At 42.9% G+C, this 25821-nt stretch overlaps 1 protein-coding gene across 1 annotated transcript in view; it reads right to left on the bottom strand.

Moving 5' to 3' along the window:
• The window catches only part of NEK10 (NIMA related kinase 10), a 3576599-nt gene that overhangs the window by 2958772 nt on the left and 592006 nt on the right, over nt 1-25821 (bottom strand). Inside the window, exon 5 of the mRNA XM_044064761.1 lies at nt 3790-3926. Coding sequence (XP_043920696.1) covers nt 3790-3926 — 137 coding nt within the window. The remainder of the gene's footprint in view (nt 1-3789; nt 3927-25821) is intronic.

Raw genomic sequence — 25821 nt, 5'->3', positions numbered from 1 at the left:
CCACACTGCAAGCCTCGGATAATTTGCAATGTTTGGAGAAACATTTAATGTTAACCTCAAATGGGGGGGTGTAAACGCCTAACTACTATTCTGTGACATTGCTTGTGAGCCCTGAAGAGGGATAAGGGAAAAATGCCTCTCCCCGGGAATCGTCCTTTATTGATGATTTTCAACTGTTATGTCCGAAGGCAATAATCGGTCAGGAATGAGTAAGCATGGACTTTTACTTAACAAAACCTTCTTTCTAGCCATACCATTTCAGTGATTTCCCTCAAATCAGGCACAAAGTCCAAACACACATCTGGTTGTCTCCCTCAAATATTTAAGTCTCAGCTGGTAATTGCAGATAGCTAAGGAGGGACAATGGGACACAATGCAACAGAGGTACTTAACCTTATATGTGCAGACTCATTGTAAACACACAAATCACATGAGGAGTGCCCTTTTAAAAACAAACAATGGTTCCCAATTATACAAAAAAACTACCATTTAACATTACCGGTGCCCAACAGCAGCGGGTCTTGCTGGTTTTTGTTGCAATGCACTTGTGAGTAGAATAGTAGCAGATGAATTAACCTCAAGCTTCAGGGTGCCCCATGCAGACAACTGCCACTGTCATACCTTGGACGCATAATTTTTAAAATACAGCAGTCTTATACAGGGAAGTAAAAATGTACTCAGTTTTATAAACGAGTAGGTGCCACACTTCCCAAGTAATTCTGACATTTGTTAGGCAGGAGAAGGGCTTGGAAATGAGTCATTTCTCCCGCTCCAAATGTGGTTGCGATAATACGTAAGTACCGAAGAATCTAAGAATATCTTGAAACAGTAGAAACATACTCTCATTTGAAGTTAGGGTGGAATTCAGGCCAGACTGTTCTTTGCAAATCAACATAGTGCAACTTTTACAAAACAGTTAACTTAAAACAGACATAATACTTTCAGTTTTCTGCAGAGAAAGATAAACAAATTACATAAAAAAAAAAAAAATATATATATATATATATATATATATATATATATATATATATATATATATATATATATACACACACACACACACACACATATATATATATATATATATATATATATATATATATATATATATATAGTCTGATTTCAGAAAAACAAATAGTATTTGTTTCTGTATATAAATAAACTTTTCTTCATTGTTTGTGTTAAAGCATAACGAGACATTAAATGATTTTTTCATTAAAATTTAAGATGTAACAGTTGCATTTTCTTTGAGGGTAACAGCCCAAGTCCAAAGATATTTATGATGCCACCAACACTCCTTGACATTTTTGTGAATAAATATTTAATAATTGTCCAGATATATGCTTTTAAATACTGCCAGTATTCTGGGGAAATACTTTCTGAAAGTCTCAAAAGATAATGGGCTAAAACACTGTTAGCACAAGATAAGCAAAAATATAAGTAAAAATAAAAATAAAATTCTGAGATGTTGCTAAAATAAACTGAAGATATGCCATGCCAGTCCATTAACAGAAACTACAATATGATGCAATATTTTAGTGGACCAACAAAGATTTTGCAATTATGTGAGCTTTCAGGCTAACTGAAGCCCTTCATTGGAAGTTATAAAATTTCTGATGTAAGACACTGTGCTCAGATATCCACTTGTGCCTAGAAAGGGAAGCACATAATTTCTTTCTTACTGGCTAAAAAAGACAATTGAAAATGCCTGTATGGAAAGAAAGTGTGAAGCTTGAATGCTTAGTATGACAACTATAAAACAGAGACAGACGTGTGTGTGTGTGTGTGTGTGTGTGTGTGTGTGTGTGTGTGTGTGTGTGTGTGTGTGTGTGTGTGTGTGTGTGTGTGTGTGTGTGTGTGTCTGTGTCTGTGTGTGTGCCAGAAATTTTAGAAGAGCAGTTTATGTTCTACCATAAAAACAGAGTTTCTCTCTGCATTTTACATTACAGTCATTGCTAACTTAGAGGAAACGACAACAGCTCAAGAGACTGCTCTGGCATTTAATGTGAAAATAAATCACAATTCAAGCGATGTGTAGGAAAATTAGTTAAGGCTAGAGAAGGAAACCAAGTTGCAATTAGTAACTTGTTAGTCTGTCTAAACAAGATATTTTGGTTGACAAACAATGTGAATGTGCGATAATATCCAATTCACAGTGAAGTGATGTGTTATGAAAAAGGTAGGGACTACCAAGAGAATAAGATATTATAGCAATAACCCACAATTGGATGTGGGTAATGCTGGATTTCCTCACGGTTGGTGTGGTTTCATATCTTTTTCCTCATTTTGCTGAGCAGGTTTTGAAAACAAATAGTGAATCACTAATCGTTGGGTTTGTCAAACATATGCCATTGAATAATAATTTGCCAAACACAGTTCCATAACATGAATGATTACTGATAGTAAAAGTCAGCAAACTGCTTTTGTCAGTGGACGCATGATGCAAATTAAATTAGATGTGTTGTTAATAATTTATAATAAAGAGTTTGAGATATCTACCCATGTTATGTGTAAAGTTAGGGTCCTTTGCATCATGGCTTTCAGTATATAATGCAGTTAACATTAATATGTTCTAATTAAATCTAACATCTATTGTTTTCATATCTTTTTTCCTCATTAGGTAAAAAGGTTTTTGTATTTAACCTTGGGTGGATTGTTTTGCTATTTCCAGTTCCACTAACATCATGATGCTTTCTCTCCTATCTGCTTACTTTGTTTTTTGAGCAGAACCCCTTCCTTATATAAAGGGCTATATCCATCCATTGTCACATTTCAATCATGGTTTTCAGTTGGTGTCACAATATCAAGCACCTGCAGTTTGTTTGTGTCTTTCGGCTTTTCCCGGTTAGGGGTCATCACAGCGGAACTCCGGTCTGCTAATGATTGGTAGTTGATTTTTACATGCCGAGTTGCCAGCCCTGATGCATAACCTTCAATGAAGGTACGCCCATTCACGCATGTCTCCACGCAGAAGACGCTCTAGCTGAGAATCAAACCGGACAGCGTCTTACTGTGAGGCGACAACGCTACCGCAGCACCACCACCGCGGGTACAATATCAAGCACCTGCAGTAAAGTTACAAAATCAAGTGACTTTTTGCCTTAACTGTAGAGATTAGTGTTTAAAATATTTTACTTTTCATATGAATTTTCCTTTTTTGCTCATCATGTCTTCCTTCTCATTTACTACTGATTTCATTAAATTAGTTGCTTTTGTTGCACATATCACTTCTCTGATAACCTGAAAGGATGGGCTATAGCATTTCACTCTTCTTCTTCCAAGTTTCCATCCTGGGCTAGTGCATATGATTGCTAATATGTAGGTTAGGATACTCATTACTCTCGGTGAGATGAAGATCATCATGCCAGTACAGGCCTTCCTCTTTCAATGATGGTTCTCAGTGATGTTAAGCCCTGTGCACTGCACCAGCTTGTCAGTGATATGTTGAAAGTCATGATGCAGAATGCCCTAGCTTTACCCATGCCATGGGCAGATATCACAAACTCTTTATTATAAATTAACTACACATCTTGCTTAACATGCCACTGAACTGTGTTTGACAAATTTATACTCAGTAGCATATGTCTGACAAACCAAACGATTAGTGATTCACTATATATATGTGTTCTAAACCTACATATTAAATTGGAACATGTTCAGCATTCTGAAAGCAATGCTTCTAGTAAGTTCTTGCTGTATAACTGTGCAGTTTTTATATAAAATTAAAACTTACTGATCAGATCAGATTATACTCTATATTTTGACTTTAGGTTTTGTAATACCTCTTACCTAAAAGCTTCAAGTTCAACAGCCTCAGTAGATATGTGCTGATTTTGGTTTCGAACACCATTATTCTTTGACTTGATCCACTGCTGCTGAGATTGAGTTGAACTATTCTTAGCAATTTCACATTTCAGAGCTGGTAGCTGTAAATGTCAGTAACATACAGAGAAGGCATTATTATACTTTTATGAAACAAAATATCAAGATGTGACATAATGAAGTTCATCAAAGGGGAACTCTCTTTTTTTAACACCTTTATTGAATTATCACTTGTGACATAGGTAAATCTACCATATAACCTAAGCAACATTACTTAAATTATTCAATTCTTGCCCCCCTTTTTTAAACAAGAAAGTAAAATGACAAGATACTAGACTAGATGCGAAAACCACCAGCTTAAATAACTAACTTTAACTGGTGGTATTTTGTTGGGACGGATTTTTTCAAATGGCATGTTTTTTCCTGGCAATTGATTGATTGTTGTATGAATTTGTAGGCATTTGATTCATTACTATATAATTTCCTATAGTATTTAATTGGAGTTTTTAAATAATGCATTTATCTAAAAGAAGTTTTACATTTTTAGTAGAATGAAAGCGCTTATCTTCATTAAAGTTATTAAAGTTATTTAAGCTGGTGGTTTTCACATCTAGTCTGGTATGTTGTGATTTTATTTTCTGGCGTTTGTGCATTTTGTGCACTTTGATTTTTTTAAACAATAAACATCTTTTTTAAACCATCACTTACAACATAAGCAATCATAAGTTTATATAAATGAAAACAAACCACACCTACACAATCCTAGTTGCAGGCATTTTACATCACAAACCATACTGACACACTCCCAGTTGCAAACATACATCACTTATACTCAACCCAATAATTTTCAGCGAGATATTACATAGCTCATTTAAGTCCTGTCTTCTTTTAAACCTCAATCCTCAACTATATGTATTGTTCCCACAATGCACATTTTTTTCCTCCATAGTTTGCTCCTACCTTTTTCTAAAGATCTTAATTCCAGTTGTTTTATCTCTGTTACTATTATCCTCTACTACTAGTATAGTTGGTTTAGATTTTGATTTCCATTTTCGAGTCATTTCTTTTTTGGCAGCTACCATAATTAGACACAGCAAGGCCTACCATGTCTAGGCAATTCAGATTCTGTATCATAGCTCAGAAAAATAATCTCCCTCATCAAACCAATTTGCCCACCCAGCATCTCCAACAGTGCAACCTGCAGGGAATCCTTAAAATTTGCCAATCCATCACACTTCCAGAACTTTTAGTTATGTACTCACCATAACTTCAGATGTTTGGGATCCATCTCGCCTACATTCTGAACTGATGGGTTCGGAGCCGATCCCTCGGCTCCAACTCGGCACGCTTATGCTATAGAGCGAGGCCTCTAATTGGCTGAGCTATCTTTATCCCAGGATGCACCACCACTAATCCCCCAGATCTTGTTTGTCCGCATTCATGCACACATGCACAACTTGGTTATATAACATTGTTAGATGTTTCAAGATGAAACAACAGGATTCGGACCTTCTGATATCCTCTGATCTCCAAGGAAGGGGGAAGGAGGGTGGGTTATTAGGAATGTAGGCGAGATGGATCCCAAACATCTGAAGTTATGGTGAGTACATAACTAAAAGATGTTATGTGATCCTATCTCGCCTACATTCTGAACTGATGGGACAGCGTCCCTAGCACCTAAATCCTGGGTGGCTCATTGGAAAACACTCCTGAGCACTGTGGAACCAAATGAAGCTCGTCCTCTAGATGACACATCTAATTTGTAGTGGGAAATGAAGGTGTGCGGTGAAGACCATGTAGCCGCAGCACAAATGTCACTAATAGCAAGCTTAGAATGAAATGCTACCGAAGTAGCCATAGCCCTTGTAGAATGAGCCTTGACAGAGGTGGTAAGCTCTTTGTTAGAATAAATATAAGCTTGAGTAATACAGTCCCTGATCCATTTGGCAATAGTGACCTTTGTGACAGCGTTGCCCAATTTGTTATCTGCAAAGGATACAAACAACTGATCTGTTTTCCTTGTTTGTTTGGTCCTATCTAAATAAAAACGTAACTGTCTGTGGACATCTAGTGTGTGGAATATAAACTCTGCTTTGTTAGAGTATTTTGGGAAAAAAACTGGAAGCTCTAACGGTTGTTGTAAGCATAAAGTAGAACTTTTAGTTATGTACTCACCATAACTTCAGATGTTTGGGATCCATCTCGCCTACATTCTGACTGATGGGTTCGGAGCCGATCCCTCGGCTCCGACTCGGCACGCTTATGCCAAAGAGCGAAGTCTCTTATTGGCTGAGCTTACTATATCCCAGGATGCACCACTACCAGTCCCCCAGATCTAGTTTGTCCGCATACATGCACACATGCACGCCCTGCTTATATAACATCGTCAGATGAAACAAGATAAAACAGTAGAACTCAAAACCGTTCAATCTCTTCTGATCTCCAAGGCAGGGGAAGGAGGGTGGGTATTAGGAATGTAGAGATGGATCCCAAACATCTGAAGTTATGGTGAGTACATAACTAAAAGATGTTATGTGATCCTATCTCGCCTACATTCTGACTGATGGGACAGCGCCCTAGCACCTGAATCCTGGGTGGCTCACTGGAAAACACTCCTGAGTACCGTGGAACCAAATGATGCTCGCCCTTTAGATGCCACATCCAATTTATAGTGGGAAATGAAAGTGTGCGGATTTGACCAAGTAGCCGCAGCACAAATCTCCGATATAGCGAGCTTGGAATGAAAGGCTATAGAAGTCGCCATAGCTCTGGTAGAGTGAGCTTTGATAGATGTTGTAAGTTGCTTATTCGAAGAAGAATAAGCCTGAGTTATACAATCTCTAATCCATTTGGAGATAGTAGCTTTTGTAATGGTTTTACCCAATTTATTGTCTGAGAAGGACACAAACAATTGGTCTGACTTACGAAATTGCTGAGTCCTGTCTAAATAGAAGCGCAATTGCCTGTGAACATCCAATTTATGGAGAGTGTATTCTGCTTCATTGGAGAATTTTGGGAAGAAAACTGGTAGCTCTAGAGATTGTTGAAGACAGAGATTAGAACAGACCTTTGGGACAAAGGATGGATTAGGCCTAAGTGATACTCTATCCTTGTGGAAAATCAAGTACGGTGGTTTAATAGATAGGGCTTGAAGCTCTGAAACTCTTCTTGCAGAAGTAATTGCAACTAAGAAGGCAGTTTTCCAAGACAGATATTTTAACTCACATGTAGCAGCCGGTTCGAAGGGGAGATGTTAATGCACGAAGCACCAAATCAAGATCCCACGGAGGCAGGATGAAAAACTGGGGGTCTTAACAGGCCCGCACCTTTAATAAAAGTCTTGCATAATCTGCTGCTCATCAATGGAGGATCCATGGATTCGTGGAATTTAGAGATAGCCGCCAGTTGGACTTTAATAGTAGAGACAGAAGATCCTTGATTAAACAGGGATGTTAAGAATTTCAAAACTTCCGGGATCGGAGCAGTGATAGGGTCTAAGCCCCTGAATTGAGCCCAGATAGCAAACCTCTTCCACTTACTGAGGTACAATTTGTTAGTGGTGGGTTTGTGGGCTGAAGATAAAATGTGAATAACTTCCGGGTCTAATGTGTGACTTCTGACTAAAGTCGGAAGTGGAGGAGCCAGGCTGTCAACTTCAAGGAGTGTAGGGACTGATGCTGTCGTCCCGACTGATGGATTAGCAGATCCGGAGTTAGATCTAACGTCCAAGGATCGTCCACCGCATGTTTCTTCAGGTAGAGAAACCATACCTGACGAGGCCAGTATGGAGCAATCAGTATCATTGTGGACCCCAATTGAGAAGCTTTTTGAATGACTTTGGGGAGAAGTGGTATCGGAGGAAAGGCATAAAGTAGCCCTGTTGGCCAAGGTTGTGCTAGAGTATCCATAGCTGCTTCCCCTTGATGTGGAGTCAAGGAGAAGAACCTTTGCACCGTGTTTAGTGGTGTTGCAAATAGATCGCAGCAGCGTTCCCCATCTCCTGAAAACCTGAGCTGCTACTGTTTCGTTTAGGGACCACTCGTGAGGAGAGAATTGTCCTGCTCAATTTGTCTGCCAATATATTTGATTTCCCCGGAATGTGGGTCGCTACCAAGAAACGGTTGGTAGCTACAGCCCATTCCCACACCCTCATGGCCTCTCTGCAAAGGGGGTAAGATCTGGTCCCTCCTTGTTTGTTTAGATACCAGACCACCGACATGTTGTCTGTGTGGATGGCGATGATGCCCTGTGGAAGAAACTTGTGTAAGGCCTGTAGGGACAGAAGTACAGCCCTCATCTCCAACACATTGATGTGGAGAAGAGCTTCGTCTGGAAGCCAGGAGCCCTGAACTAACCTGCCCAGACAATGCCCCCCCCCCACCCTATCTGGGAGGCATCTGTCGTCAGGGTAACCACTGGAGAGGGAATAACAAAGGAGCTTCCTTGATTTAGATTGGATGTCTGAAGCCACCAGCGAAGGTCCCGTTTGCATGTTTCTGTAATCATGATGGGATGATTGAGGGGAAGGTCCTGAAAGGACCATTGAGTTGACAATAGCCACTGAAGAATCCTCATGTGCAATCTTGCCAGAGGAACTAGAAGAACCGTGGCAGACATTGAACCTAAAACTTGTAGGACCATCCTGGCTGGGGCTTTGGATCTTGAAATCAGAGCTTGAACTTGGCCCTGTAAAGTTTGGATTCTTTCGGTAGGAAGAAAAACGCGCATCAATTTTGAGTCTATCTCTGCTCCTATGAACCTTATGCGCTGAGAGGGCAGCAAGACAGACTTTGACCAATTGAATGTAATCCCCAGGGTAGCACCCAGGGAGATGGTGGCTTTGAGGTTGTCCATTAGTAGATGCCTGGTGGTGGCAGTCAGGAGCCAGTCGTCCAGATAGGGAAACACTTGGAATCCAAGACTCCTCAGGTGAGCAGTCACTACTGCCAAACACTTGGTGAACACCCTGGGGGCTGTGGTGAGACCAAAGGGCAGTGCACAAAATTGGAAATGACTGACTCCCAGGCTAAAGCGCAGATACCTCCTGGACGCCTGATGTATCGGTATGTGATAATAGGCGTCCTTGAGGTCTATGGAGCACATCCAAACATCCTTCTCCAACAATGGGAGAATGGATTGTAACGTGACCATTCGGAATTTGGATTTCGTGACGGATTGGTTCAGTCTGCTGAGATCCAATATTGGTCTCAGGTCCCCTGTCTTTTTTGGCACTAAAAAGAACCTGGAGTAATTTCCGGATCCGATCTGGTCTGTGGGGACCGGTTGGATGACTCCTTTTTCTAGCAGCTTTAAAGCTTCTGCGGCTGCAATTTCCCTTTGACTGGGTGGTGGGTCCGGGATTTTTTTGGACGGTGGGGGTGAGCATGTGAATGGGATGGTGTAACCTCTGGCAATGATCCGAAGCACCCATCTGTCCTGAGTGATTGACTCCCAGGCTTTTAGGTGCTTGGCAAAACGGCACCCGACTGGCTCCAGAGCAGCACAGCCGGGCAATCCCTCATGATGTGTGGGAGGCTGAAGAGCCACGAAAGGACTCGCGGTCTCCAGAATTGCGGGGCCCTCTGCCGCCTCTGGGACGGCGTCTCCCAGAAAAATTTCCCCGTCCTCTGCCTCTGGAAGGGGAATCTTCCTGCTGTTGAGGAAAAAACTTACGTGATTTATGGAACCACATCTTCCCCCCTCCTTTAGCCTTGGGATAAGGCCGAAAGGGAGTGGAATAACGGGCACCTACGGCAGATAAAGTTTTTCCCTCTTGCTCACAGCGGGTAAGGGTGTCTTTAACCTTAGGTCCAAACAAAGAGGACCCATCAAAGGGAGCGTCGGCGAAGGAAGACTTGAAGGCCTCCAAGAACTGACACAGCGGAGCCAGGCTTGTCTCCGTGAGAGCCACGCCTGTGCCTGCCGCTCTACCCCTTCGGCCGCATAGGAAATGAGCCTCATGGACGAGTTAGAAATTGACGTAAGGATAGCCAACTGAGAGCTAACCGACTGGGCTAGCTGCTCAGGTAGGTTACCCGAGAGGGAATCTGACAGCTCCTTGACCAGATCCCTCTGAAGCCTGGTAAAATGTGCCAAGTAATTCAGAGACCTTAAAGTAAAGGCCGCTGAAGTCAGGGTGCACTTCCCGTACCTGTCCATGCTCCTAGACTCCTTATTAGGAGGATGGACGGACGTTGAAGCCTCTGCCACGTCCTGTTGTGTAGCAGATGCCACCACCATGGCATCTACAGCCATGCCTTTAGTGAGGAACTCCTTCTCGGGTGGGGCAGACAAAAATTTATTAGGACGAGAAGGGACTGGTTCCACGGTATCTGGATGTTCCCGCCTTCGACAAACTAAATCCAGGAGCTCGTCGAAGGGCGGAGACACCCAGGAGGCGGAGGGCTGAGCCCCAAAGGCCTTGAGGAGCACTGACTCATCAGCAGAGGGGGGTTTGGATATCCAGCCGCCTCGTTGTTTGAGGATCTCTAAGATGTCTGCAAATGAGACATCATCCGAGGGCGACTGGGACCCCTCCGCATCATCAAGATCAGTGTCCGATGTAATAGACTGGGGAGTCCACGTGCTTCCTCTTGCACGATCTCTTCCTTGGGGTTCCTCCGAAGACAACTCGAAGAACCCTCAGGAGGAGGGAACCCCAATGGGGGTAACCTCAGGCCCAGGGGCTCCGCTGCCTACGGACAGGGGAACTGCCAAAGACCCAGTCTCCACGCCCAGGGAAGGTGCCGGTAAAGCCGGAGAGATGGCCGAAGACTTGGCCAAGGCACTCCTCATAGCTCTGAAAGCCGGACCCCCAGAATCCTGGGAGTGTCTGGTCCCCGGAGCCATGATAGCAGACGGAAGTCCCGCAGCCGAAGCACCAAGAGGGAGGCTCGGAACTGAAAGCATAGGTCCCGAAACATCACCCCCGGGTCCAGCCGAAGAAGTCCGTGTACCAAACTCGGACCCGAAGGCCCGGGTTGGAGTAAGGGTCGGAGCCGACCCTAAGATCTCCACCGGCTCCAACAGCACCTGCTCCGACGGAGCCGAAGCGGTCGGAGGAGGAATAGCAATGGGATGGGCATGGGCTATCGGCTCCGAAGCCAACTGGGTCGGAGCCGAAACAAATTTTTGAAAGACTGGGGACTGGAACAGTCTTTGGAGCACCCTGTCTATATCCGAATCCGACATCCTCGATGACTTAGAGGATACTGAACGGGTTCGAGATGGCCTCTCCAACGGCCCCAAAGGGCTAGGGGACCGGCTCCGAGGCGACTCGATGACTATCGGCACCGAAGGAATACCCACACTAGTTTCCATCGGTGCCGAGGAGGACTTCGGCACCGAGGAGGAAGTGTCTGAGCGGGCAACCCTTGTCGGCTCCGAGACCAGTGGAGCCGACGAAGGTGATCCGCCTCTCGATGCCCCAGCCATCGGCTCCGAAGCCAGAGGAGTCGAGACTGGTGGCATCGAGGCAGACTGTTCCGCCCTCGTCTCCGAAGTCCTTGGAGCCGAAGGAGAAGCCTGCCTATGTCTTTTGGCGGCCGGATCCGACGGACTGGTCGGAGCCGCCTTTTTCTTTTAGCTGGAGAAGGAGAGGATGCTAAAGCTTCTTCAAAGGAGGGTTTTATTAAGCCTTTAAGAATGAGTTTATTTTTCCTCTCCTGGAGGACCCTCGAGGAAAAAGCGTGACACACGCTGCATGACTCTTGTAAATGTTTTGCACCCAAACAATAAACACAGAGAGAGTGGTCATCTGTGATTGACATTTTAAAATTACATTTGGTGCATTTTTTGAAGCCCGAAGGCCTAGGATTTTGAGACATTATGACCAATAATGCAGTAATTCTCTGACAGCAAGAACAACACAATCCTAATTTGACTTGACTTAACTGACTCTACAAAAATCAGTTTACAACTGCCGATTTAACAATCCAAACAAGAAAAAACTCAAGGGGATCTGAAACCCCAAAGGTTTGAGAGGGGTTGACTGACTGGGAAAGGCCCTACAGATGAAGGAGGCCTGAAATCAGAAACCAACGCCCAATCACTCTACAAGTTTTCACAAAAAAAACTCCAATCACTACACAAAGCACAGAGTAGCCGTTAAAACAGCTTTTTATGACAGGAAAAGCAATTTTCTGACAGAAAAAAGTAAGTAAAATACTACTCAGCTCAGCCAGCTCGAGACCACGTCTTCGCAAGTTAGCGGCAAATGAGATCTGGGGGACTGGTAGTGGTGCATCCTGGGATATAGTAAGCTCAGCCAATAAGAGACTTCGCTCTTTGGCATAAGCGTGCCGAGTCGGAGCCGAGGGATCGGCTCCGAACCCATCAGTCAGAATGTAGGCGAGATAGGATCACATAACATCAAACTTTAGGAACAAAGGAAGGATTTGGTCTGAGGGATACTCTGTCTTTATGAAAAACCAAGTACGGGGGTTTCACTGACAAAGCTTGAAGCTCTGAAACTCTTCTGGCAGAAGTAATCACCACCAGAAAGGCTGTCTTCCATGATAGAAACTTTAGATCACAGGTAGCTGCCGGTTCAAAGGGGAAAGAAGTCAAGGCGCGTAACACTATATCGAGATCCCATGGAGGTGCAGGATGAGAAATCGGAGGTCTTAATAGAGCAGCACCTTTCAAGAAGGTCTTACACAATCTGTTGCTCATTAAAGGTGGGTCTATGGATTCGTGAAAATTAGAAATTGCTGCCAATTGTACTTTGATGGTAGAAACTGAAGAGCCTTGATTGAAAAGAGAGGTCAGAAATTTTAGTACTTCTGCCACGGGAATAGAAATGGGGTCCAGGCCCCGGAGTTGAGCCCAAATAGCAAACCTTTTCCATTTGCTAGAATACAGTTTCTTTGTAGCAGACTTATGGGCTGAAGATAATATGTGCACAACATCTGGATCCAATGTATGACTCCTGACTATCGTTGGAAGAGGAGGAGCCAGGCCGTCAATTTTAAGGTGTGTAGGGACTGGTGGAATAGTCCCGACTGATGAACCAGTAGGTCTGGGACCTGGTCCAGGAACCATGGACCTTCCAGAGCATGTTTCCGAAGATAGGGGAACCACACTTGACGAGGCCAGTAAGGAGCAATTAAGATCATTTTGCTCCCCAAGAGATGCCTTTGAATCACCCTGGGGAGGAGAGGAACTGGAGGGAAGGCATAAAGCAAGCCGGTGGGCCAAGGATGGACTAATGCGTCCATGGGGCTCTTCCCCGGAGCCGGGGTTAGGGAGAAAAATTCTTCGCACTTCGCATTCAGAGGAGTCGCGAAGAGGTCGCAACATGGAACTCCCCATTCGCTGAAAATCTGACTTGCAACTGTCATATTCAGAGACCATTCGTGAGGAGAGAGGATGGTTCTGCTCAATCTGTCGGCTATGACATTGGACTTGCCCGGTATGTGAGTAGCCACTAGGAAGTGTTTGGTCGAGACTGCCCATTCCCAAACTCTCATGGCTTCTCTGCAAAGAGGATAGGATCTGGTCCCTCCCTGTTTGTTCAGGTACCAGACAACTGACATGTTGTCTGAGTGAACAGCAATTACGCCCTGAGGGATATAATCGTGAAGGGCTTGAAGGGACAGGAGTACTGCCCTCATTTCTAGGATGTTGATATGAAGAAGAGTCTCTTCTGGGTGCCATTTGCCTTGGACTGACCTGCCCAGGGAATGCACCCCCCCACCCCATCTGGGAGGTGTCCGTGGTCAAAGTGGCCACCGGAGGAGGAAGAACAAAGGGTCGTCCCTGATCCAAATTGGAGGGCACTAGCCACCAGCGAAGGTCCCGTTTGCAAGATTCCGTGATCCATATGAGGTGATTGAGAGGGAGTTCCTGAAAGGACCACTGAGTTGAAAGAAGCCACTGGAGGATTCTCATGTGCAACCTTGCCAAGGGGACTAGAAGAACCGTGGCAGACATGGATCCCAATAGCTGCAGGACCATTCTGGCTGGGGCTTTGGACCTGGGAAGTAAGGCTTGAACTTGATTTTGTATGGTTTGAATTCTGTCTGTAGGTAGATAGACCCGCATTTGGTTTGAGTCTATCTCTACCCCTATGAATCTTATTCGTTGAGATGGCCGCAACACAGACTTTGGCCAATTGAAGGTGATTCCAAGGGAATTGCCCAGTGATATAGTGGCTTGTAGGCTCCGCAGAAGTAGATGCTTGGAGGTGGCAGTTAGGAACCAGTCGTCTAGATACAGAAACACCTGGAATCCTAGACTTCTCAGGTGAGCAGTCACTACTGCCAAGCACTTGGTGAACACCCTGGGGGCTGTGGTGAGACCAAAGGGCAGCGCACGGAACTGAAAATGACTGCCTCCTAGGCTGAAGCGCAGATGTCTCCTGGACACTTGATGTACCCTGATATGATAATACGCATCCTTGAGATCTATGGAGCACATCCAAACACCTTTCTCCAGCAATGGGAGAATGGTTTGTAGAGTGACCATTCGGAACTTGGACTTTCTGACTGAACGGTTTAGGATGCTGAAGTCCAAAATGGGCCTCAAGTCCCCGGTCTTTTTTGGCACCAAAAAGAATCTTGAGTAAGTCCCTAATCCGATCTGGTCTGCGAGGACCGGTTGGATGACTCCTTTTTGCAGCAGCTTTGAAACTTCTGAGGCTGCGGTATCCCGTTGACTGGGTGGCGGGTCCGGGATTTTTTTGGACTGGGGGGGGTGAGAGAATGGGATGGAGTAACCTCTGGCGATAATCCGAAGCACCCATCGGTCCTGAGTGATCCCTTCCCAGGCCTTCAGATGCTTCGAGAAATGACCCCTGACTGGCTCCGGAGCAGCACAGCCGGGCAATCCCTCAGGGACTATGAAAGGCTGAAGAGCCACGAAAGGACTCGCAGTCTCCAGTGTTGCGAGGGCCTCTGCCACCTCTGGGACGGCGTCTTCCGGATGAATTTCCCCCTCATCTGCCTCTGGAAGGGGAACCTTCCTGCTGAGAGGGGTAAGGCTTCTGAGATCTACGGAACCACATTTTCCCTCCTCTTTTAGCCTTGGGATAAGGCCGAAAGGGAGTGGAAAATCGTGCCCCTACGGCAGTCAGAGTCTTACCCTCCTGTTCACAGCGGGTTAGTGTGTCTTTTACCTTGGGTCCAAACAGGAGGACCCATCAAAGGCGTCGGCAAATGAAGACTTAAAGGCCTCCGCGAAATGACACAGGCGGAGCCAGGCTTGTCTCCGTAGAGCAATGCCTGTACCCGCTCTACTCGCCCCTTCGACCGCATACGAAATGAGCCTCATGGATGAGTTCGAAATGGACGACATTGTAGCCAGCTGAGAACCAACTGTCTGGGCCAGCTCCTCAGGCAGGTTACCCAAGAGGGTATCGGATAGCTCCTTAATCAGATCCCTCTGAAATCTGGTAAAGTGCGTCAGGTAGTTCAAGGACCTCAGTGTAAAGGCCGCTGAACTAAGGGTGCGCTTTCCGTACCGATCCATGCTCCTAGACTCCTTATTAGGAGGCTGGACGGACGTAGAAGCCTCTGCTACATCTTGCTGGGTAGCAGATGCCACCACCAAAGCATCTACAGCCACACCTTTAGTAAGGAACTCTCTATCAGGGGGCGCCGAGAGAAATTTGTTCGGACGAGCAGGCACCGGTTCCACAGAGTCTGGGTGTTCCCACACCCTTCGACAGATCAAATCCAAGAGCTCGTCGAAGGGCGGAGACACCCAGGAGGTGGAGGGCTGTGCCCCGAAGGCCTTCAGGAACACCGACTCATCAGCAGAGGGAGGTTTGGACTGCCAGCCGCCTCACTGTTTTAGGGCTTCTAGGATGTCTGCAAAGGAGACATCATCCGAGGACGACTTAGGGGACCCCTCTGCATCATCGAGATCAGTGTCAGATGTCAAAGACTCATCAGGGGAGTCAACGTGCTTCCTCTTGCACGAACTTTTCCTGGGGGATTCTTCTGAAGAGGCTTCAGAAGGACCTCCAGGAGGGGGAGAAACCCCAGCGGGGGTTACCTGAGGCCCGGGGGCTGCGCTGTCTAAAGACAGGGGGACTGCCAACGACCCAGTCTCCGTATGCAGGGAGGTAGCTGGGGAAACCGTGGAGGTAGCCAAGGAAGATTTGGCTAAAGCGCTCCTCATAGCCCTGAAGGCGGGACCACCAGAATCCTGGGAGGGTCCCACCTCCGTGGCCACGACAGTGGACGGTACTCCCGCCGCCGACGCACCAAGAGGGAGACTTGGGACCGAGAGCATCAATCCTGAAGCCTCCCCCCCAGGGCCGAAGGAAGAAGTCCGTGTACTGAACTCCGACCCAAGAGCCGGAGTTGGAGCAAGGGTCGGGCCTGACCCTAACACCTCCACAGGTTCCACCAGCACCGGCTCCAACGGTGCCGAAGCTGTTGGAGGAGGAACCACAGTATGGGAGTGAACCATCGGCTCCGAAGCCAAATGGGCTGGAGCCGAAACTAGCTTTTGGAACACCGGAGACTGGAAGAGTCGAAGGAGCACCCTGTCGATGTCCAAATCAGACATCTTGGATGACCTAGAGGATACTGATCAGGCCCGAACCGATTTCTCCATCAGCTCCGAAGGGCTCGGGGACCGGCTCCGAAAGGACTCAACAACTATCGGCTCCGAGGAAAGTTTCAAGGAAATTTCCCTCGGTGCCGATAAGGACTTCGGCTCCGAGGGGGAAAGAGTCTGAGCCGGTAACCCTGATCGGCTCCAATATCAGTGGAGCCAATGAGGGTGACCCGCCTCTCGATGCCCCAGACCTCGGCTCCGAAACCAGAGGGGTCGAGGCTGGAGGCATCGAGGCAGACCATTCCGACCTCGGCTCCGAAGTCCATGGAGCCGATGGAGAAGTCTGCTTAGATTTTTTAGCGGTCGGTTCCGACTGACTGGTCGGAGCCGACGCTTTTTTCTTTTTAGAAGGAGACTAAGAGGAAGATAAAGCCTCCTCAAAGGAAGGCTTGATTAATCCCTTGAGGATTAATTTGTTTTTCCTCTCCTGGAGGACTCTGGAAGAGAATGCGTGGCACACACTACACGACTCCTGTAAGTGCTTAGCACCTAAGCAATAGACGCATGAGGCGTGGTTGTCCGTTATGGACATTTTAAAACCACACCTCGTGCATTTCTTAAACCCGCAGGGTTTGTGCTCTTTAGACATAACTGTTTTAACCACAGAACTTTCTTAAGTGAAGAAACACTAAATTTAGCCAAAGACAAAGTTGAATACAACAACTTCAACAAATTCAAAATATATATGTATTTTTTTTTTTTTTACACACTAAACAGATAAACAGACAAAAAGATAAAGAGAGTCAAGACCCTCTAACTTAAACAGGTGCTTGACCCAAGAAAGATGTACAACCAGCAAAGCAACAGGGGAAGGCCCCTCTAACTAAAACGGGAAACCTTCCCTGACTAAAAAAAATCACAAATTTTTTAACGAAAATTCACCAAACACACTGATATGACAACAATAGCTGTTAGAACAGCTTTTGGGTTTAAAAGAAGGAAATTTGTGACAGGAAAAGCCTAAATAAATAGTACTTAGCCCAGCCAATGTTGAGACCATGTCTAAGCTTGATAGCGGCAAATGAGATCTGGGGGATTAGTGGTGGTGCATCCTGGGATAAAGATAGCTCAGCCAATTAGAGGCCTTGCTCTATAGCATAAGCGAGCCGAGTCGGAGCCGAGGGATCGGCTCCGAACCCATCAGTTCAGAATGTAGGCGAGATAGGATCACATAACATCATATGTTCCAAAGTACCGCCTTTTCCCCTTCACACCTCCAACATTTGCTGTCTACTTGAAGAAAAATTCATTGGAGTACACTTGTGTATAACATATCTATGTAAACATTTTCAAACAAAAAGCCTAACTCTAGATTCTGTTGCATATTTGGGAGACATACATATATCTCTCATTCTTTCTTTGTGAATTGTTTATCCAATCTCTCCCTTCCCAATCCTTTCTGACCTCCTCTGATTGATTCTTATAGTTATCATGCAACATTTTATATGCTCTACTAATTATTCCTTTTTTAAATGGCAGCTACTCTTCTAGATTCTACTAAAAGCTCTACCAGTGCTGGTCTTTCATTTAGGACCCCCCTATTTCTTTCTCTTTGCCTATACTCTGATATCAATCACTGACAGTGTACACAATCTCTAATCTGCAGTCCGAATAAATTCTTGGCCTCTTCCCACTCTAGTACCTTTCCCTCTCTAGTTATTTGCTCCCAATACCTTGGTTCCTTTGCCAGTTTTCTCCAATAAATTCGGGCCCTCTCTTACATATTGTCTATATCCCTAAATGCAGTCATCCCTATCGGCAGAATCTGTTTCTCCATTGCCACACTGGCGTAGTGCTTAGAACACTTTCTGCTACTTTATGGATGTAATATTCTGCATGATTATTGTTATTCTCCTTAAAGGCCTGCATCCAAACCCCAATCTCTCCTTGTTTCTTGAGCTTCTACCTCATTTCAACATTATCCCTTTCTACTTTGAATTATAGTTTTCTGCTTGTGCTATGTATAGGAGCCTTAACTGTGCAACTCTGAAATACCCCTTCAAATTGGGTAATCCCAATCTGCCCTGTTCCACTGGCAGAATCGTCTTATCCCACTTGACTCTTTCAGTCAAGTCCTTTAGTTCTTTTTTAATTGCTATCCACAACATCTCCTCTGGTTGATAAAAATATACCTGACCTGTGTATAAGACTAAAGGGACGAAAACATTTTGACTGCTTGTATCTTACTATCCATATCCATATAACAAAGCTTCCATTTTTCTCAGTTTTTGTATTACCTTTTGTTTTGGTTCTTCCTGCATATGCTTAGCAGTCAAACCAGAATAATTTTTAATCCATATTCCTAAATACTTTTTAATCCATATTCCTAAATACTTCATTTTACCATATCCATATAAATACAGATATTGCAGAACCAATTTGTGTGTGGTGGGTACATAATTTACCACTACTGCCTTTGTTTTAGCTTCATTAATTTTGTATCCCAAAACAATATGAAACTGTCTCAAAATATTCCACGACACTGTAATATCTTTTTCTGGTTTTGTCAGGTACAAAATAATATCATCTGCAAATAAAGCCAGCTTTTCTTGACTACTATACCAATTATTTCCTTGAATTTCTGAGTCCCTTATTTTCTTTGCCAGTATTTCTAAATATAATGCAAACAAAAAAAGAGAAAGGAGACACCCCTGCCTGGTTCTTTTGCTCAAGCAGAAATTATCAGAGAGGACCCCACCCACTTTAATTTTCACCTCTGACCCCTCATATACATCCTCCTAATCTACCTTACAGGTTTTTTCAGGAAATGCAAATGCTTCCATTGCCCTGCTAATAAAGTCCAAGCTTACTCTGTCAAATGCTTTCTCTGCATCAAGACCAACCAACAACTTTCTTACATTCTCCCTCCATCTGGATCATCAATGTTAATGTTGTCAAATGTTTACCTCCCCTCCACAAAACCACATTATTCCATATCTATCAATTTTGGCATTACTGTTGTCATTCTTTTAGCCATTAGAGACATGAACACTTTATAATCATGGTTTAGTATTGAAATGGACCTGTATGAAGCTGGGTCCAATGGATCTTTACCCTCTTTAGGTATTACAGCTACCACTGCTTTTTTCCAGGATGTTGGTACTTCTCCCCCTCTTAAAATACTGCTAAACTAAACCTTCCAGATCTTTATCAGTTTTTTTTTTCTCTCCTAGCTTGCAAACTTCAACAGGAATAACATCTATTCCTGGGGACTTTCCTGTAGATTGGCAATACATCACAATTTTTATCTCATCTCCTCAACTACCTCTAACCTTGTCATATTTAATTCTTCCATAAACATTTCCATTTGTATCTTTTTTTTTTTCATTTCCATATTTCTCTGCTTTATATAGACTTACACAGAGTTTCCAAAATATTTCTAATACCTCTACAGGATCTCGTTACCTTCCTTGTTATAGACTCCCTAAGCTTGGCGACAGCCCTTTCTACTTTCTGTTGCCTGAGTCATTGTACTAAAAGATTTTGTGCCCTACTGTTATCAAAACTTGTGCATATTATTGAAGTAATCCCTTATTTTCTGCTTAGCATTCTACAGTTAATCCTTTTCTTATTCTGTGAGATTCCCCCTATTCTGCAATACTTCAACATTTGTCAGTCCCTCCAAATAATTATTGTTACTTCTTAACCATAGCTCCCTTTCTTTTATTTCTGGCCTATTTTTAAACTCCACCTTAATTTTATCCCACTCCCTAGCTATATTTTCAGAAGAAATTTCTATCATCTCTAATAGCCCCTGAATAATCTGCACCACCCATTCTTTAAATTCCTCTCTTTTCAACAGACAGATGGGAAAGCACCAGCATCTCATTTCTATTTCATTACCCTGTGTTTTTATTTTAGTTATTATTGGAGCAGGATCTGAAATAGTTATTGGGTATGTATCAAGACCTTCAATTAAATGTACATGTTCCTGTGAAATGTAAATTCAGTCTAGCCTAGCCCAGTTTTTATATCTTGGGGAATAATACACAAATTCACTCTCAGCTCCTATTACTGAATTCACATCTCCCATGCCAAATATTTTCATAAATTTCTTCAAAAATCTATCCTCCATTGTTATACTTTCCCTTCTGGGCCCCCCAAACACATCTTCACTATCACAAATCACATTCTAGTCCCCACCTATAAGTAATCCTTGACGAAAGCTGATTTCTCCCAGAATTTTCTTAAGTTCCATTATAGCAGTTTTAGGTAGAATATAAATACATGCAAGTGTAATCCTCCTCCCTTGCCAGTAGCCCTCTAGCACTACAGATCTGCTATTATTACCTTTTTATCATCCTCCACCACTACTGGAGCTCCTCTTGCAATTAATTTAAGTACTCCTCTTTTCCTTTATCTTGGATATTCTGCTGAATAAACATCCAGAAACCTTTCGTTATCAAATTCACACATTCAGTTCTTTCTATCTCCTGTAACATAGCTATTTGCACTCTACATATTTAATATAGTTCACTACTCTTTCTTTTTTATATTTATCTGTGAGACCATTGATATTTAAATACATTACAGAAAGCATTGTTGCATTAAAAAGTTATTATTCCCCCCGTTTTGTGTGTAACACCATTTTTGTTATATGTCTAGTTCCAGCTTTTGTGTTACATACATACATACATTGTTTGACAGGTTGAACTTTTATACAGTTGTTTCTTGTCATATTCATTTAAGCCTATGTCACATCTTACAAAATGTTTTTGTTTTATTGAAAGCCTTCAAACAAAAAAACAAACACACCCCCAATACTCACCTAAAACCTATTAACTTAATACTAACACACAAACCTAGGTATATCTTCAAATACTGAAGTTTTGCCCTCCTAATGGGAACAAAAGTCCCAAACTGACAGCCACGCTCACATACTTGAATTAATCTAAAAAACAGACATGCTAAAATGCATGGTGCAGCCTGTGCTTCTACTAAGTGCTAATTGGTTTTGTCTTTTCTTTATAGCTCTCCCAGCTAGGAAAACCCCTGAATGTTTTCAGAGAACGTTATCTCCTAGCAAATTTCTCTTCTCAGTTTTTCCTTCCCCAATCACTCTCCAGACTACAGCCAGTTTCTCTTTATCAGATTGTTTAAATGGAGACATGAGAACAAGGCAGCCAGTTTCTCTTTATCAGATTGTTTCCATGGAAACATGAACAGTTGCAGAATTGCTACTAAGCATACACATATTTGCTAGAAAAAAGCCTCACAATATTCAATATTATTTTTCATTTACTTACCTACTCTTAAAACTTGTTACTAAATCAATCTAAGGTCCTTAATACCTTCATTTCCCCATGTAAGAATGAGAAAAAGCATATTATTTTTCTTTTGTCATGCTCTTCTAACCAGGTTTTTTTTCATTGCATTGCCTACATTTCTTAAAACTAAACAAGAAGAAATAGAGAATGGAGAATGAAAAGAAAAAAAACAGCATCTGTTTACAATCACCATTACACTTAAAAAAACTGAGAAAACTTTATTTTATAGCATGCAAAGAAAACCATACACCTCAAAAATAGTGTTAGTAACAAAAACAATTTCTTTACTCAAAGTTAACTTTCTCCCTCCTCTTCAACCCCCCAAAGCATTTTTGAACATTAATGACAAAGTAGGGCATATGCTTTAGATTCCCCCAGAAGTCCAACAAATTCTGAAAAAGTCCAATATTTCCAGATTTTCTTGTTCTGTCATATTTCACACATATAATTATTGCATTGTAATCCCACATTATGTTACTGGTTTTATTACTGCTCATCTACATGTCCCAGATCCTGTTTCTGCTTCACTTCCAACATATTTGCGATTCTTCTAGTTAAATTTCATGCCCCCTTCCTTCACTCCAACATTTTCTGTTGAAACACTGGAAAAAGTTTCACAGGTACAGTCTCTCTCTCTGTTGTCTTTATTATCAGAAGAACAAGAAGCAGAATCTCTTTCTGTTTCAAAGCTCACTTTTTGTAGGAAAAATGTATTTCCTCCTTTGCATGTACTTCATCAAAAAATGATTTTGTCTCTCTAGAGAAGAATACTTTGAAGACAGCTGGGTACAGCAGTCTGAATCTCATACCTGCATCTCAACATTCCCTGAATAGTGGAATAAATTTGCTTCTCTTCTCCCTGATGTACAATGAGTAATCATTATCCACAAACACTCTGCTGTCTCACACTTTTAGTACTTTGTTCTTCTGCCATAATTGTTTTCTCATAGCCAGCTTTGGAGCATACACAGGATGTACCCTTTCAACTAAATACTTCGGATGTGGAATACCAATCCAGTTGTTTATTTATGCTTTCATAAAAATAATGCAGTCTTTTCCAGCTTCTCTGATCATCATCATTCTCTTTCGGCTTTTCCCGTTAGGGGTCGCCACAGCGGATCATCTCTTTCCATTTCTTCCTATCCTCTGCATCTTGCTCTGTCACACCAACCGCCTGCATGTCCTCTCTCACCACGTCCATAAACCTTATCTTAGGCCTTCCTCTATTCCTCTTACCTGGCAGCTCCATCCTTAGCATCTTTTTCCCAATATACCCATCATCCCTCCTCAGCACATGTCCAAACCAACGCAATCTCGTCTCTCTTGCTTTGTCTCCAAACTGTCCAACATGAGCTGACCCTCTAATATACCGATTCCTAATCCTATCCATCCTAGTCACACCGATTGCAAATCTTAACATCTTTAACTCTGCCACATCCAGCTCTGACTCCTGCCTTTTTGTCAATGCCACTGTCTCCAACCCATATAACATAGCTGGTCTCACTACACTCTTGTAGACCTTCCCTTTCACTCTTACGGATACCCGTCTGTCACAAATCACTCCTGACACTCTTCTCCACCCATTCCACCCTGCCTGTACTCTCTTCTTCACTTCTCTTCCACATTCACCACATTCACACATACTGATGCGGAGAACTTTTCCAGCTTCTCTGATATAGCTGAAAAATCTCAAGTTTTCCCTACGTGCTCAGTCCCCTAATTCTATTATTTTTTGAAACTTATCTTCAAGAGCAGTCTCATATTCAACTACCCTTTTCTTCATTTTGACCTCTACATTTTGCAGCTGTATCACCTCATCTGAATATTTGTTTAAAGATTCTTCCATTTTTTACAGCCTTTTGTTGTTTGTGTTGATATACTTCATCAGTGTTTCATTTATTTTAACCAGGTCTGTGTGCAATTGTCTTATGCCTTCCTGTAGGTTACTAGAATTCATGTCTGAATGTTGCATTGCTTTTTTGTTGAAGAGCTACAGCACTTTTACCAGTCAGTGTTTCTTCCTCACTTTTTGTAGTGGATTCTTTTCCAGGTTATCTGTATTTGTTTTTTAATAACAAACAGGCAGTACTCTCACTAGCCTGTTACTAAAATTCACCCATAAACACAAGTCTACTGGCCTTCTCTGCTGAGTTTCTGTTTTTACACTGAGAGAGCTAGAATTACGCTGCTACTCAGTGTGCAGCTATCTTGGAAGTCCTTCAAAGAGGAACTCTTGCCATTCTCTCTCTCTCTCTATATATATATATATATATATATATATATATGTATATGTGTGTGTGTGTGTATATATATATATATATATATATATATATATAAACCTTGCAGGGAGACACACAAGAGCAGAAGCATTCTGAGTGGCTTAATAAGCTGCAAATGAGACTGTTTACAAATGTAGAATAATGAAATTTAGGGAAGTTCTTATCATAAAGCACAAGTTACAGGACTATAGCCTTCAAAATAGTATATGTCTGAATACCAGAATAATTGCTGTAGGGGTTTTGCAGATGCATGGGATTTTTGGCTAAGGTAGTAACAAACCCCTTTTTATATATTTTCAGCAGCTGGAGTTCCTAAGGCCATATGAACTATGGTCTTGATCTACTAAAATTAGAGGAAGTAAGGTTTTGAAAGAGACAGAACTATGCAACTGTTTCATCTTTTCCAAGCCCCAGAACAGAAGCAGAGACAAAACACCAAGTGCTATTGGAAAAGGTAAAACCAAGGAAGTCTGCAAAGAAAGAGAAATAATAGTACTAAGTAACCTGTCTGTCTGCATCAAACCACTATTATATAGGTTCCTAGGATGATACTAGGCTATTGGCCCGGAGGCCCTTATAAGCCTAGCCAAGAATTTCACCCATGTTCCCACAATGTAAGCGCCTGTTTCCCCTGTCCATCAGGGACACAGGTGGGATCCTATGGGTGTACTTTCTGTTTCCCATCCAGTCATCCAGGTTCCTTTTAAAGTGTAAAAAAGTGAAGAAAGGAAAATAACTTTCTTGGGTGGCAAAAGACAGAGAACCTTGTTGGCTAGGCTTACGTAGGACATTGGGCCAATAGCCTAGTACCTACCTATGGACCTAAGACAGCAACCAATAACTACAGCCATCTCATGGGTTAAACCTGTAACATAGCCAACTAAACAGCCTTACCATTAAGTACTGACTGATACAAAAGCTTAAAAAGACTTCAAGATACATAACATGAGAAGGGCCGAGGTGACAAAAGTGGCGTACCCTATCCTACACATCCTGATAGTCAAGCATCTAATTCTGTTGTGTTCATCCCAAGGATCATTGTCACAGTAATTATAGGAACACCCAGGACATTACCAACTAGGGTATCCTCTAGTCCTAGCAATAGATGGCTGTTTTACAGTATACCCTATAAGAATGACAAAACAAATACTGCTCATCATCTACAATTGACATTCAGTGTGGAATGCTATGATGTGAGCATGGAAGTCCAAAAATTAATCTCACAAATATTCCTGGCATACACATTTTTGGAGAAGGCTAATGATGTACTTACTGACATGCTGGAGTGAGCACTACCACCTCAAGTAAGCAGGACAGACTCCAAAAGACTTACAAAGCACTGTGAATGAACTGTACTATGGAAACAATACTGTCACCAAATAACTAAATATCTAAAAAAGACTGCCAGCGTGTGAAGCAAGAATCCTTGCAAGTCTAATGCCTGGTCAGGGTAACTTTGTAGTGAAAAACACCCAAAATAAGAGAGCCCACAGAATTGTCAAGGATAACAAGGTATTCAGGGGTACCACACCAGTGCTGACATCATGTTTCTCTGTGTGCTTGTAATACCCATAGCATATTACATCAAATATGTTTATCCTGTACAACTTATGCATTGGAAAAAAGTAGAGTATTTATCGCTCACACACTTGTGCCCTCCTCCAGTTCCTAAAAGGTATCTGGTTGTTTATTCCATTGCTGTTCCCATTCAACTGTCCAAAGTTCTTGGGGAAGGTCTCAAACACTCCAGACTGGAAAGCCACCAATGCTTGACTGTCATATTGTACAGGTCTGCACCCATGGTGACCACCTTATATTTTATCATGGATGTGCATTGCAAAAACAAAAAAAAAAAAACAAAACTGGATGTGTTCAGACAGCTGACT

This window comes from Protopterus annectens, chromosome 3.part0 (assembly GCF_019279795.1).
Source record: "Protopterus annectens isolate FY-2018-M chromosome 3.part0, PAN1.0, whole genome shotgun sequence".
In the NCBI taxonomy this organism is placed as follows: domain Eukaryota; kingdom Metazoa; phylum Chordata; order Ceratodontiformes; family Protopteridae; genus Protopterus; species Protopterus annectens.
The sequence above is the reverse complement of the archived record's forward strand: the minus strand, read 5'-3'. Positions and strand labels throughout refer to the sequence as shown.